Source organism: Martes martes (assembly GCF_963455335.1).
Source record: "Martes martes genome assembly, contig: scaffold_57, whole genome shotgun sequence".
Lineage (NCBI taxonomy): Eukaryota > Metazoa > Chordata > Mammalia > Carnivora > Mustelidae > Martes > Martes martes.
In genome coordinates, this window is record NW_027666627.1 from 483921 (window position 1) to 498226 (window position 14306).

Sequence of the window (14306 nt, forward strand, 5' to 3'; positions counted from 1 at the left end):
TCTACTTCATATATATTTTCTTTAAAAGATGCATATTAAACATAAATAGGAGTTGTTTTATCTTTTGAATGACTCCTTGCTTTAAATTGCCTTTTTTTTTTTTAAGAATACTGATGTTAGATGATCCCTAAGTGATTATTAATTAGTATTACCAGATAGTGTGGGCTTATCATCCTTTTTCGTGTTCAGTATATTTTTTGTTTTGTTTTGTTTTGTTTTCGTTGGTAAGGGTAGAAGGATGAAAGATAACTTTAATTGAATAGATTTTTCTTTTAGTGAGGACAAATCATAGGTTGGTGATAAAGAGAAAAGAGATGGACTTTAGATAGACACAAGACTAGGTTTAATTCCTTTCCTACTTGCTGGGTATGTGACTTTGGAAACATTACTTATCATCACCAGATACATTCTCTCATATGAAAAGGAGGATAATATATCCTTCAAGCGTTGTTGTGTGTAAATAATATCTTACATATATAGTATTTAATTTAGTGCCTAACACATGCTTATCTTAGTATCATTAACTGCAACTATGACTCTTTTGTTACTGTTAGTGTGAATACTGTTATTTTAAGCCTGCAAATAGCTTTTTTGTTTTTTTTTGTTTTTTTTATTTTTAAAGATTTTATTATTTTTTGAGAGAGAGAGAGCATGAGCAGGGGAAGGGGTTAGAGCAGGGAGCCATATGTGGGGCTCAATTCCAGGACCCTAAGTTCATGACTGAGCTGAAGGCAGACGCTTAAATGACTGAGCCACCCAGGCACCCCTGCAAATTACTTTTTATACAGACCTGTCCTCTAGAAGGCATGGAGGTACACTGAATCAGCTTAAGGAAGAAATGGGGAATTCTTTTTTAAAAGAATTTAGCATAGTTTCTTGTTCATCAAGTGACTTTAAATTAGCAACTTCTACTCTCATACCCAGGGGGGACAAGAGGCTTCTTTTTTGTCCTTTAATTTTAGCCATGGAGGTAATTTACAAAGATAAACACTTGAACGTGTTAATGGTCAATTCTGGACCGACAGGCAAGATATTAATCTGGTAAAGTATATGAAATTTGCTGTTTAGATAACTCTGAGTTCCTAAGGGTGAAGTTATGTCTCTGTTATTTTAGAACAGCCCTCATGCTTGCTGCAACTCTTAAATCTCCAGATGTAGTCAGGCTTCTTCTTCAGCAAGGTGTTAATACCTCTTCTCAAGATGAATGTGGATGGACGGCAGAAGACTATGCTGATTTTTGTGGATTTTATGTGTAAGTGTGTACATTAAAATGTTAGTTATCACTAAACTGAAGTTTAAAATAGTTTAACTCTTAGTTCTTATGTAGTGGTTGAGAGTTCGTAGTTTGATTTGGGCAATGTTGGGATGGCAGTGAGTTAGCCCCCATCATTTGCCAGAAACCAAGACAAAGGCTAGACTAGTTAGCAATAACAATGGGTGCAGGATTCTTTATCTCAGGACTATTGAGACCTTTGTCTTTAGGGATCTTAACTGTATCTGTTTCATTCCAAGGATAACTCTTATGCATGGGGTACAAAGAATGTTACATTTGTGTGTTTTGTTTTTTTTTTTCCTTCCTGCCTCCATCCCTCCCTCCCTCTCTTCCTCTCTTCCTTTCTTTGTAGATTTTATTTATTTATTTCAGAGAGGGACAGGGTAGGGACAGAGGAAGAAGCAGATTCCCTGCTGAGCAGGGAGCCTGATGTGGGGCTCAACCCCAGTCCCCCAAGACTGTGACCTGAGCTGAATGCAGATGCTTAACCAAGTGCCAAGTGAGCCACCTAGGTGCCCCAACATCCAACATCTTTTTTTTTTTTTTTCCTAACTAGTTACTTGGGTCTTGAGATGTTCAGTTTAGTAGAAAACCCTATACTTTCCCTTGAGGGTTATCTCTTATACTTTCCCCCTTGAATTTTCCAGGAACCTAAGGAGTTCCCTAAGACCAAAGAGACCATCCTCTTTCGCAAGTCATTTGGAGGGAAAAAAGGACATTCTTGTCATTCCCTTGTTTCCTTTGATTCTGTTGCTGCAACATTGCTGTGTGTAGTACCTTGGTGACTCTGTTAAGTGACTGTCTTTGGCTCAGGTCATGATCCTGGAGTCCCAGGATCCAGTCCCCCAACTGGCTCCCTGCTCAGCAGGGAGTCTGCTTCTCCCTCTGACCCTCCCCGCTCTCATGTTTTCTCCCTCCCTCTCTCATTCTCTCACTCAAATAAATAAATAAATATCTTTAAAAAAAGAAAGAAAACTAAAGATTTTATTTTTTGAGAGAGAGAGTGAGAGCATGAGCAGGGGAAGGGGTTAGAGCACGGAGCCAGACATGGGGCTTAATTCTAGGACCCCAAGATCATGACTGAGCTGAAGGCAGATGCTTAAATGACTGAGCCACCCAGGCACCCCTGCAAATAACTTTTTGTGCAGACCTGTCCTCTAGAAGGCAATGTTATTTTTCTGCAGTTTGGTTATGGTTATGATTGACCTTTGCTCCCAGGATGCCCTTGCTGATCCGCATTCCTCAGTCTTCGTGGTGACCCATGATGAGACTTCAAAGTTACAACATTTTTTAGTTTACGACATATGCTTGTATGCTCAGCTGCTATTCCACGGCACCAGCACCCTGTTCTGGCCGCTGGGCCCCCTGGCTTTAGCCACACACACCCTTCCCTTCGCACTCAAAAGCCTTACATGAAGCCCATATGTTAGCGCAGACCTTCATAATGAAGTACCGCTTGAGGATTTTGCTTTTCTATCCTGCTAGCAGATGGCAGTTGGGACCCTTCTAAGCTGTTAGAGAGGTTCAAGTAATGCTACAGGAAGAGCCTGGACTTTCCTTTCTCCTTTGTTTCTAGGCCTATATCTCAAGCCTGCTTTAAATCCTGAGGAGCGCCTTTTCTTATGGGCTGATGAAAGGTCTCATACAGCCCTTCCCAGAGTGGTGGGTGTCCCCTTTCCCGAGAGGCCATGTTTTGGGTCTAATATTTCATGAAATCCTCTTAACAACCTTGTGAAATAAGGCAGTAAGATGCCTGTTTTCTAGAGGAAGACTTGGAGCCAGAGAGAAGTGGCTCGTCCAAGAGCAAATAGCTGTGGTTACAGAGTTAGGACCACTGAGTTCAAGACACGTTCCGTTATGGCAAGCTAATACTACTAATTGCTAAGTTACTACTTCATGAGTGGTTCACCTTCCTTTAAAGTATATGGGGTAATTTAAGGTTTGATATTAGCTCTGATATTATTCGAAATACTCTTATGAATTGATATATTTGGTAAATGTTTTTCATATCAGTATTAAAATAGTAACATTGTTTATCACCCCTTTTTATATGTAGCAATCGCCAAATAATTGCCCAACATAGAGAAGAAAGATTTAAAAATTTTTCGCCAAATAACAATCCAGGTAAGACTTTTCAGAGTGAAGTACTTTTGGTGGTCACATAGATGAAGGCAGAGTAAGGAAGTTTTGATTATGAAAGAGCAGTGGGGGGAAAAAAAAACCCCAATGTGTAAATTGCATAAGCTCACTTTCTTGCTTTCTTCCTTCCTTTCTCTTTCTCTCTCTCTCTCTCTCTCTCTCGATTTTATTTATTTATTTGACAGAGAGAGAGAGAGAGAGCACAGGCAGAGGGACAGGGAGAAGCAGGTTTCCCACTGAGCAGGGAGCCCAATGTTGGACTCAGTCCCAGGGTCCAGGGATCTTGACCTGAGCTGAAGGCAGATGCTTACCCAACTGAGCCACCCAGGGGCCTCTATTTTTTTTTTTTCTTTCTTAATTTCTTTCTTAATAGTCTAGTATTCAGAATTATTTAAGACTTTAAATACTGTCATGAACAATAGGAACAAATCCATGAGAGAGACCGGACTCCAGGAAACAAACTGAGGGTTATGGAAGGATGGAGTGGGGGAATGGGGGAACTGGGTGATGAGTATTAAGGAGGGCACGTGTCGTGATGAGCACTGGGTGTTATATGCAGCTAATTAATCATTGAACACTACATCAGAAACTTACGATGTAGTATGTGCTGGCTAACTGACCATAATTAAAAAAAAAAAAGGTACCTCAGTGTGAACAACAACGAAAAAGGAAGTTAATTGTAGGTAATTTAACATATGAGACATTATTGTCTGAAAAGAAATTCATTATTTTAGTCATGACCCCTAAAATCCCTTATATCTTTGTGTAAATAAGAGAGAGATTTTTAAGTTAGTATGTTTTATGTTTCCTTTATAAGCATATTAAAACAACTTGAACTTGTTATGAAAATGGATCTTTTAGTTTTTACAAGTGGATTACATTTAGTAAGTATTATTACATATTGATTTGTCTCATTAAAAAAGGAGCTATCCTCAAAACTGGGAACTCTATAGTACCTTCCTGGTACCATAAACAAATGGCAAGCAATAAGAACTGGAAAACTTAGCTAGTATGCAGCAATACCAGTGAGACTGTTTTTTTTTTCTTTAAAGGTGACTGTCCGTGGTACAGAAATCAGAAAAGAAATGCCTTGAGAATCATAGGTGGTTTTATATATTGTTGTATCAATAAGATATCATTAACAACTTCATTTCTCATTAGTTAAAGGGAATGAGATATGTTGACTTTATTAGAACAATGTTTTCTTCTGTTCGTTGCATAATTGTCATGATACTGTAATTTTGTTAGAACACGACACTCTGTTGCCATTAGTAAAAAGATTATCATAATAAAAATTCAAATGGGGCAACTCTGAGGCTCAACAGATTATAACAAAAGCAGAAAAATGGTTCACAATAACAAAAATGCTACCACTGCTCCCTAGATGTGGCACCTAGTGCATTGTACAATCTGACATGTATGAAGGAACCTTTAACTTAGTAGACTTTTATCAAAGAAAATCTGTAGGTTGGTTTGGTTTTGCAATTTACTCATTTTCATTTGTTCACTTAGCAAATAACTATCAAGTGTCTTTTAGCCACTAAGTGTTACTCTGATATAGAATACAAACATTCAAAAAACACAATCCCTTCCCTCCGGGAGTTTGTTATTATCATTGTCATTCTTATTATTTACTCTGTTTTTACTACTCTATTTTTATTATTTACTCTACTTTATTCCGTGCTTACTATGTGCCAGAGTCCCCTAGTGCTTATAATTATCATTGTTATGTTTTTATTGGTACTTAATATGTAAGTCGATAGTGACAAGTTAGAGTTTTAGAAGAGTGGCTAGAATTTAAGGTAAGTATGCAGACCGAGTATTAAGTTTGCCAGGTAAAGAGGCAGAAGAACCATGTTTGGCAGGAGAAACGTCCATCAAGATGACATGTTTTGCACAGGGAACAGCAGTGCAGATGCTCAGATGTACGAGTGAACTTGGGAGCACTTACGAGCAGTTCAATTTTGCTGGTACAAAAAGTGTGCTATGGGAATGGTTGGAATGAGTGAATACTTAGCTAAGGCAAGCTAATGAAAGTTTTTCAGTACCATGGAAAGGTGTAGCTCTTAGGTTGTAGACCTTGGCAAATTTATCAGGTCGAATGCTTTTAGCTGCGAATAACAGGTGACTTATAATAGTGACTAAAACGGGGCCACCTGGGTGGCTTAGTCAGTTATGCATTGACTCTTAGTTTTAGCTCAGGTCACAGTCTCATGGGTCATGAGATCAAGCCCCACATCCCACTGGGCTCCGTGCTCAGCATGGAGTCTGCTTGACGATTCTCCTCCTCTGCCATTCCCCCCGTTCGTGTACTCTCTCTTGCATGCGTGCACTCTCTCTCAAATCAATAAATCTAAAGAAAGCAAACCAAACAAAACAGTGACTAAAACAGGAGGAACCAGAATTGTTTTGATGGTTCAGTGATGTCACCAGGATTCCAGTTGTCTCTTTTTAGCTTTGAGGTTGGCGGTATTTTATATTTCCTTTCCTGATTGGCTAATTAGCAACAGTTCGAGGCATATTCTCACATGACAATATTCAATGACTGGAAGGACTGTTTTTCTTTATATGTTCCTTTTTTTTTTTTTTAAAGATTTTATTTATTTATTTGACACAGAAGACAGGCAGAGAGGGAATACAAGCAGGGGGAAGCGGCAGAGGGAGAAGCAGGCCTCTTGCTGAGCAGGGAGCCTGACGTGGGGCTGGATCCCAGGACCCTCGAATCATGACCCAAGCTGAAGGCTGAGGCTTAACAACCGAGCCACCCAGGCATCCCTATATGTTTCTTTAAATAGGAAGAAAACTCAGAAGCTTGCAGTAAATTTACTGTAACATCTTATAAGCTAGGTTATATCACGTGCTTGTTCCTAAACCAGCCGCTGGTAAATCAGGTACTGTGATTAGCTTAGAATAATCATTTCTCCTTTTGAAGCTGGGGTAAGGCCACCTTCTTCGTCTTTGGGACAAGAAATATCCAAATAAAGTTGTGGTTCTCCAGCAAGAATGAAGACTCTGGCATGGTTATTGGGGAGGGAGCCAGCAGTACTTGATGCAGGGATTCACTGGAGAATGTGAAGCAGAAGGGTAACAAGATTAGATTTGAATTAGGGCCTTCTGGTTGTGGCACAAAATAGGGATCACCAAGCTTTTTCTCTAAAGGGCCAGATAGTGAATATTTTAGGCCCTGTGGTTTCTCAACTACAACTACCGTTATAGTGTGAAAGCAGCCGTAGCAATACGTAGGTGAATAGCAAGAACCAACCATCTGGTCCTGTAAATAAAGTTTGATGGGAGCACAGTCACATGTGACTGGTCCAACTTGGCCTGTGGCCATAGTTTGGTCACCCCTCATGTGGAGGATAGATTGGGAAAAAACCATGTAAAGAGACTGGAAGATAAAGGACGCTTCTATTTCCTTAGTCTAGTATCAGTCCATTATGAAATGTTCACTCCTCTATACTGAAAAAGTCAGGAGGCCCAACTAATCAATTTACAATGTTGTTCTTTTTCTAGGCCTTATGTCTTTCTCATTTTTTTAATTTAAGACTTTTTAAAAGATTTTATTTATTTGCGAGAGAGCACAAGTGGGGCCGAAGGGCAGAGGGAGAGGGAGAAGGAGACTCCCCATTGAGCAGGGAGCCTGACACGGGGCTTAATCCCAGCACTGTGTACTCCTACATTACAGGACAAATTGAAGCAGGTCATACATACTTAGAGTCCAATGGTATAAATGATTCTGCTGTGCTGCCTTAAGGATGTGGTGTAGCATTCTACCATGGGCTTTCACGTATGTCCACTCAGGGTCACGATTTGTTCCTCTCATTAGAAATTGCCCTTCTGGCCAACCCACCTTCCTGTCTGCAGAAACAACCCCCAAACCCATTTGTCATCTGAGCCAGGCATGAGGATTCAGCTTAGTACTAAGTGCATGAGTGTTTGTGGGCTTCTCTATGTACATGGAGCTAACTAGATGACCCTTTTGCTTTTTAGATTCTCCAGGAAACTATTCTCACCGGAAGGTAAAACTTACATTTCTATTTTGAGGCTTTAACTACAGATTGCATGAAATGTTCATTATGTCTTAATCATGTTGTTTCAATACCCATTCAGCCTGCTGTGGAGGGGAAAGGTTTCATTTCTAATCACCCCAGAGACATGGAGGAAATTCAAGCATCCCAATCAGGTAAATTTTACAATACAAATTGAACGGTGTAAAGAAGTCCACTAAAATATTTGAAATGCTCACAGTCTTCTTATTCTGAAGTCTTTTTATTTAGTTAGTTATTTAGTTAGTTAGTTAGTTAATTTTGGGGGCAAGCTTCAGTGAAGGTTCTGACATAAATAAGGTAGATGTTATTGCTGATATCTATATGTTATTGAACAGAAGATATTTACAAGCCTAAGAACAAGAGCTTCTGAAACATGGAAGGTTTAGCTCAATTCTTTTTTTTTTTTTTTTTTTTTTAATTTTTTATTTATTTTCAGCGTAACAGTATTCATTGTTTTTTCACCACACCCAGTGCTCCATGCAATCTGTGCCCTCCCTAATACCCACCACCTGGTTCCCCCACCCTCCCACCCCGCCCCTTCAAAACCCTCAGGTTGTTTTTCAGAGTCCATAGTCTCTCATGGTTCACCTCCCCTTCCAATTTCCCTCAACTCCCTTCTCCTCTCCATCTACCCTTGTCCTCTATATTATTTGTTATGCTCCACCAATAAGTGAAACCATATGATACTTGACTTTCTCTGTTTGACTTATTTCACTCAGCATAATCTCTTCCAGTCCTGTCCATGTTGCTACAAAAGTTGGGTATTCGTCCTTTCTGATGGAGGCATAATACTCCATAGTGTATATGGACCACATCTTCCTTATCCATTCATCCGTTGAAGGGCATCTTGGTTCTTTCCACAGTTTGGCGACCGTGGCCATTGCTGCTATAAACATTGGGGTACAGATGGCCCTTCTTTTCACTACATCTGTATCTTTGGGGTAAATACCCAGCAGTGCAATTGCAGGGTCATAGGGAAGATCTATTTTTAATTTCCTGAGGAATCTCCACACTGTTCTCCAAAGTGGCTGCACCAGTTTGCATTCCCACCAACAGTGTAAGAGGGTTCCCCTTTCTCCACATCCTCTCCAACACACGTTGTTTCCTGTCTTGCTAATTTTGGCCATTCTAACTGGTGTAAGGTGGTATCTCAATGTGGTTTTGATTTGAATCTCCCTGATGGCTAGTGATGATGAACATTTTTTCATGTGTCTGGTAGCCATTTGTATGTCTTCATTGGAGAAGTGTCTGTTCATATCTTCTGCCCATTTTTTAATATGATTATCTGTTTTGTGTGTGTTGAGTTTGAGGAGTTCTTTATAGATCCTGGATATCAACCTTTTATCTGTACTGTCATTTGCAAATATCTTCTCCCATTCCGTGGGTTGCCTCTTTGTTTTGATGACTGTTTCTTTTGCTGTGCAGAAGCTTTTTATCTTGATGAAGTCCCAGAAGTTCATCTTTGCCTTTATTTCCTTCGCCTTTGGAGACATATCTTGAAAGAAGTTGCTATGGCTGATATCAAAGAGGTTACTCCCTATGTTCTCCTCGAGGATTCTGATGGATTCCTGTCTCACGTTGAGGTCTTTTATCCATTTCGAGTTTATCTTTGTGCACGGTGTAAGAGAATGGTCAAGTTTCATTCTTCTACATATAGCTGTCCAGTTTTCCCAGCACCATTTATTGAAGAGACTGTCTTTTTTCCACTGGATATTTTTTCCTGTTTTGTCAAAGATTATTTGACCATAGAGTTGAGGGTCCATATCTGGGCTCTCTACTCTGTTCCACTGGTCCATGTGTCTGTTTTTATGCCAGTACCATGCTGTCTTGGTGATCACAGCTTTGTAGTAAAGCTTGAAATCAGGTAACGTGATGCCACCAGTTTTATTTTTGTTTTTCAACATTTCCTTAGCAATTCGGGGTCTCTTCTGATTCCATACAAATTTTAGTATTATTTGCTCCAGCTCTTTGAAAAATACTGGTGGAATTTTGATTGGAATGGCATTAAAAGTATAGATTGCTCTGGGCAGTATAGACATTTTAACGATGTTTATTCTTCCCATCCAAGAGCATGGAATGGTCTTCCATCTTTTTGTGTCTTCTTCAATTTCTTTTAGGAGTGTTCTGTAGTTCCTCGAGTACAGATCTTTAACCTCTTTGGTTAGGTTTATTCCGAGGTATCTTATGGTTTTTGGTGCTATAGTAAATGGAATCGATTCTCTAATTTGCCTTTCTGTATTTTCATTGTTAGTGTATAAGAAAGCCACTGATTTCTGGACATTGACTTTGTATCCTGCTACATTACTGAATTGCTGTATGAGTTCTAGTAGTTTGGAGGTGGAGTCTTTTGGGTTTTCCATATAAAGAATCATGTCATCTGCGAAGAGAGAGAGTTTGACTTCTTCCTTGCCAATTTGGATACCTTTTATTTCTCTTTGTTGTCTGATTGCTGTTGCTAGGACTTCTAATACTATGTTGAACAAGAGTGGTGAGAGTGGGCATCCTTGTCGTGTTCCTGATCTCAATGGGAAGGCTGCAAGCTTTTTCCCATTGAGGATGATATTTGCTGTGGGTTTTTCATAGATAGATTTGATGAAGTTCAGGAATGTTCCCTCTATCCCTATACTTTGAAGCGTTTTAATCAGGAACGGATGCTGGATTTTGTCAAAAGCTTTTTCTGCATCAATGGAGAGGATCATGTGGTTCTTCTCTCTTCTCTTATTGATTTGTTCTATCACATTGATTGATTTGCGAATGTTGAACCATCCTTGTAACCCAGGGATGAATCCTACCTGGTCATGGTGGATAATCTTTTTAATGTGCTGTTGGATCCTGTTTGCTAGGATCTTGTTGAGAATCTTAGCATCCATATTCATCAGTGATATCGGTCTGAAATTCTCCTTTTTGGTAGGGTCTTTGCCTGGTTTGGGGATCAGGGTGATGGTGGCTTCATAAAAAGAGTCTGGAAGTTTTCCTTCTGCTTCAATTTTTTGAAACAGCTTCAGGAGAATAGGTATTATTTCTTCTTTGAAAGTTTGATAGAATTCCCCAGGGAATCCGTCAGGTCCTGGGCTCTTGTTTTTTGGGAGGTTTTTGATCACTGCTTCAATCTCGTTACTAGATATCGGTCTATTCAGGTTGTCAATTTCTTCCTGGTTCAATTTTGGGAGTTTATAGTTTTCCAGGAATGCATCCATTTCATCTAGGTTGCTTAGCTTATTGGCATATAACTGTTGATAATAGCTTCTGATGATTGTTTCTACTTCCTTGGTGTTAGTTGTGATCTCTCCCTTTTCATTCATAATTTTATTAATTTGGGCTTTCTCTCTTTTCTTTTGGATTAGTGTGGCCAATGGTTTATCGATCTTATTGATTCTTTCAAAAAACCAGCTTCTAGTTTCGTTGATACGTTCTACTGTATCTCTGGTTTCTACCTCGTTGATCTCTGCTCTAATCTTGATTATTTCCCTTCTTACGTGTGGAGTTGGTTTGATTTGTTGTTGATTCTCCAGTTCTTTAAGGTGTAGAGACAGCTGGTGTATTCTGGATTTTTCAATTTTTTTGAGGGAGGCTTGGATGGCTATGAATTTCCCCCTTAGGACCGCCTTTGCTGTATCCCATAGGTTTTGGAGTGAAGTGTCTTCGTTCTCATTGGTTTCCATAAATTGTTTAAGTTCTTCTTTGATCTCCTGGTTGATCCAAGCATTCTTAAGCAAGGTGGTCTTTAGCTTCCAGGTATTTGAGTTCCTTCTGAACTTTTCTCCAGAATAGACCACATACTGGGTCACAAATCAGGGCTCAACCGATACCAAAAGACTGAGATTATTCCCTGCATATTCTCAGATCACAATGCTTTGAAACTGTAGCTCAATTCTTTTAAAAGGAAGAGCAGACTGTTTGAAATGCCGGAAGGGCATCAGGGGCGCTTCCGGTACCAAAACCTGTCGGAGTCGGATACCAAAATTTTCCCCCTGTTACTGCTTTCCTCGCTGCTGGGAAGACATTAAGGACTGACGTGGTTGATGATGCCAAGCTATGTTCTAGTCAGCTCTAAGAATGTGTGGCTGGATGGCATGTGAAATGGTGGTACTGCATAAATCGTATCATTGAGTGCCAAGTAAGAGTATTGGAAGGAGAAGAGAGCAGGGTCAGTTTGGGGGAAATTGAGGAAGCCTTAGCCGTGCTAAAAAGTCTATTAGAAAGTTTGTGACTTTTAAGACTTTTCCAGTTTTGAAGAATTGATAGTGACGAACGTGAAGCTTGCTTCTCGAAGCGGAAGTTAAGGTGAAGGAATGTGGCAGCAGACTCAGTATGGACCAGAATTTCTCCAATGTTACTGAATCCTCGGAGACCTTGTTAAAAATGCACATTGTGGGGGCGCCTGGGTGGCTCAGTGGGTTAAAGCCTCTGCCTTTGGCTCAGGTCGTGATCCCAGGGTCCTGGGATCGAGCCCCACATCAGGCTCTCTGCTCTGCGGGGAGCCTGCTTCCCCCTCTCTCTCTCTCTGCCTTCCTCTCTGCCTACTTGTGATCTCTCTGTCAAAGAAAGAAAGAAAGAAAGAAGGAAAGAAATCTTTAAAAAAAAAAAGAAGTGCACATTGTGAGGGGCGCGTGGGTGGCTCAGTGGGTTAAGCCTCTGCCTTGGGCTCGGGTCATGACCTCAGGATCCTGGGATTGAGCCCCGCATCCGGCTCTCTGCTCCGCAGGGAGCCTGCTTCCCCCTCTCTCTCTGCCTGCCTCTCTGCCTACTTGTGATCTCTCTCTGTCAAAGAGATAAATACAATCTTTCAAAAATAATGAACATTGTGAGCGGCAGGTCTGGGATCCTGCATTCTGACCTGTCAGGTGATGCAAATGTCAATGGTCCGTTGGTCATGTGCTCCATTGCAAGGGTGGAGACTTCCACGTAGAGACACCTGGAAAGGCCACTGGATACTTCAAGACACCACAGGATCAAGGAAAACATTATTTTCTTTTTGTTTGTAAGCATGTTTTCAGCTAGACGGGAGAAAGGAGATGCAGAAAGGGAGGTTATAGATGTAAGATACTAGTGCTAACTAAAAAGGAAAGAAGTGGTGGAGATAATCCCTAATAAAAAGGGTGTAAAAGCAGAACAATCAAGACTATAGATCCACAAATAAGTCTTTTTTTAGGATTTTTTTTTCTTTATTTGTTTCAGGGAGCAAGATTGAGAGAGACAGAGAATGATCAGGGGGAGGGGCAAAGGCAGAGGGAGAGGTTCCTCAAAGAGGCTCACTTCTGAGCCTGGAGCCTCCATGCAGGGTTCCATCTGAAGACTCTGTCCTCATGAGCTGAGTCGAAATCAGGAGCCAGATGCTCAACCCGCCGTTCCGTCCGGGTGCTCCCAGAAATTACTTTTTGAAGGGGCATAGCGAAGGGAACAAGGGAAAAGGGAAAGGTACGTTAGCTTAGAAGTCTTGGAGTTGAGAAGGAAACTCCAGAGGATTCACTTTAGATGGCTCGAGGGTATTTGCACTAGAACCACATATCCATCCTCCTCAGGTCTTTTGGACATCAAAGATACAGGTTACGTCGGTCTTCATTACTCAAGTGAGATACGGAAGCTATGGCTTTCTTTTTTTTTAAGATAGGTAATTTTTTGATACGATAGCTGTTTCCAAAAACCCTTGAAAGACTGACATGATCTACCAAATCAAACTACTTTTGGAAACTATAGAAATACAGGATTGGTTCCCTAAATATTAAAATTTTTATTATCAGTAAGTGTGACACTAATTCTGAAATACATATTTTTTATTTTAATAAATAGAATTTTTTTAAAATTTTAATAAACATATAATGTATTTTTATCCCTAGGAGGTACAGGTCTGTGAATCGCTACGTTTACACATTTCACAGCAGTCATCATAGCACATACCCTCCCCAATGTCCATATCCCCCGTAGAATCTTTTTTTAAAAAGATTTTGGAGATTGTAATTTCTTTTAGGCTGTTTTTAGCATTCACTTGAGAGTGGGTGGCAGTATTATATTTAGAAGTTTGTGCTCAGCTGGGGATACTAGGTTGAGGTCTAAAGATTGCTTATTGAAAACAAAGTTTCTTAACTTTATTTTTATAGCTTTAAATTCACAAGTATTGGTCCAATTATATTCAATGTAACTAGAAAATGCAGCTTCCCAAACCAAATATTAAAATATTTCCTATATTCTCTATGACTTTATTTTAGAGTTGTCTTTCCCAGCATTAATGGGAATCATTGAGAATTTACTATATAGTATCATCTTCTCAACTATGTATGCATAGTCTATGTTCTTGTTTTATTATTTTTATTTTATTTTTTTAGAGAGCAAGAAAGTGGGGAGGGAAGGAGGTAAGGCAGAAGGAGAGGGAGGGAGAGAACCCCAAGCAGCAGGCTTCACGCTTAGCACGGGGTGGGATGTGGGGCTGGATCTCACGACCCTGAGATCATGACCTGAGATGAAATCAACAGCCAGACACTTACTTCACTGAGCCACCCAGATGCCCCTTATTATTATTATTATTATTATTATTATTATTATTATTATTTGAAGATTTTATTTATTTGAGAGAGATTGAGAGAAAAAGTGGGAGGAGGGGCAGAGGGAGAAGCAGACTCCCCACTGACCTGGGAGCCCGATGGAGGACTCCATCCCAGGATCCAGTCATGACCTGAGCTGAAGGCAGCCGCTTAACTGACTGAGCCACCCAGGCGCCCCCCTTCATTAATTTTGATGAATAGGTGGAATATTGGTTTTAAGGAGTACTACACCGTTTAAAAATAACATTCTCCTGATATACTCAGTCTACTGATTAACCATATCTAATGTGTGCTCTACTTAATGTA

General features: G+C 40.1%; 1 protein-coding gene across 1 annotated transcript in view; it reads left to right on the forward strand.

The window, feature by feature from the left end:
- Positions 1 to 14306, forward strand: part of LOC308337881 (ankyrin repeat domain-containing protein 26-like) — a 147167-nt gene that overhangs the window by 69873 nt on the left and 62988 nt on the right. Inside the window, exons 7-10 of the mRNA XM_080831426.1 lie at positions 1115 to 1252; positions 3330 to 3397; positions 7403 to 7431; positions 7523 to 7595. Coding sequence (XP_080687552.1) covers positions 1115 to 1252; positions 3330 to 3397; positions 7403 to 7431; positions 7523 to 7595 — 308 coding nt within the window. The remainder of the gene's footprint in view (positions 1 to 1114; positions 1253 to 3329; positions 3398 to 7402; positions 7432 to 7522; positions 7596 to 14306) is intronic.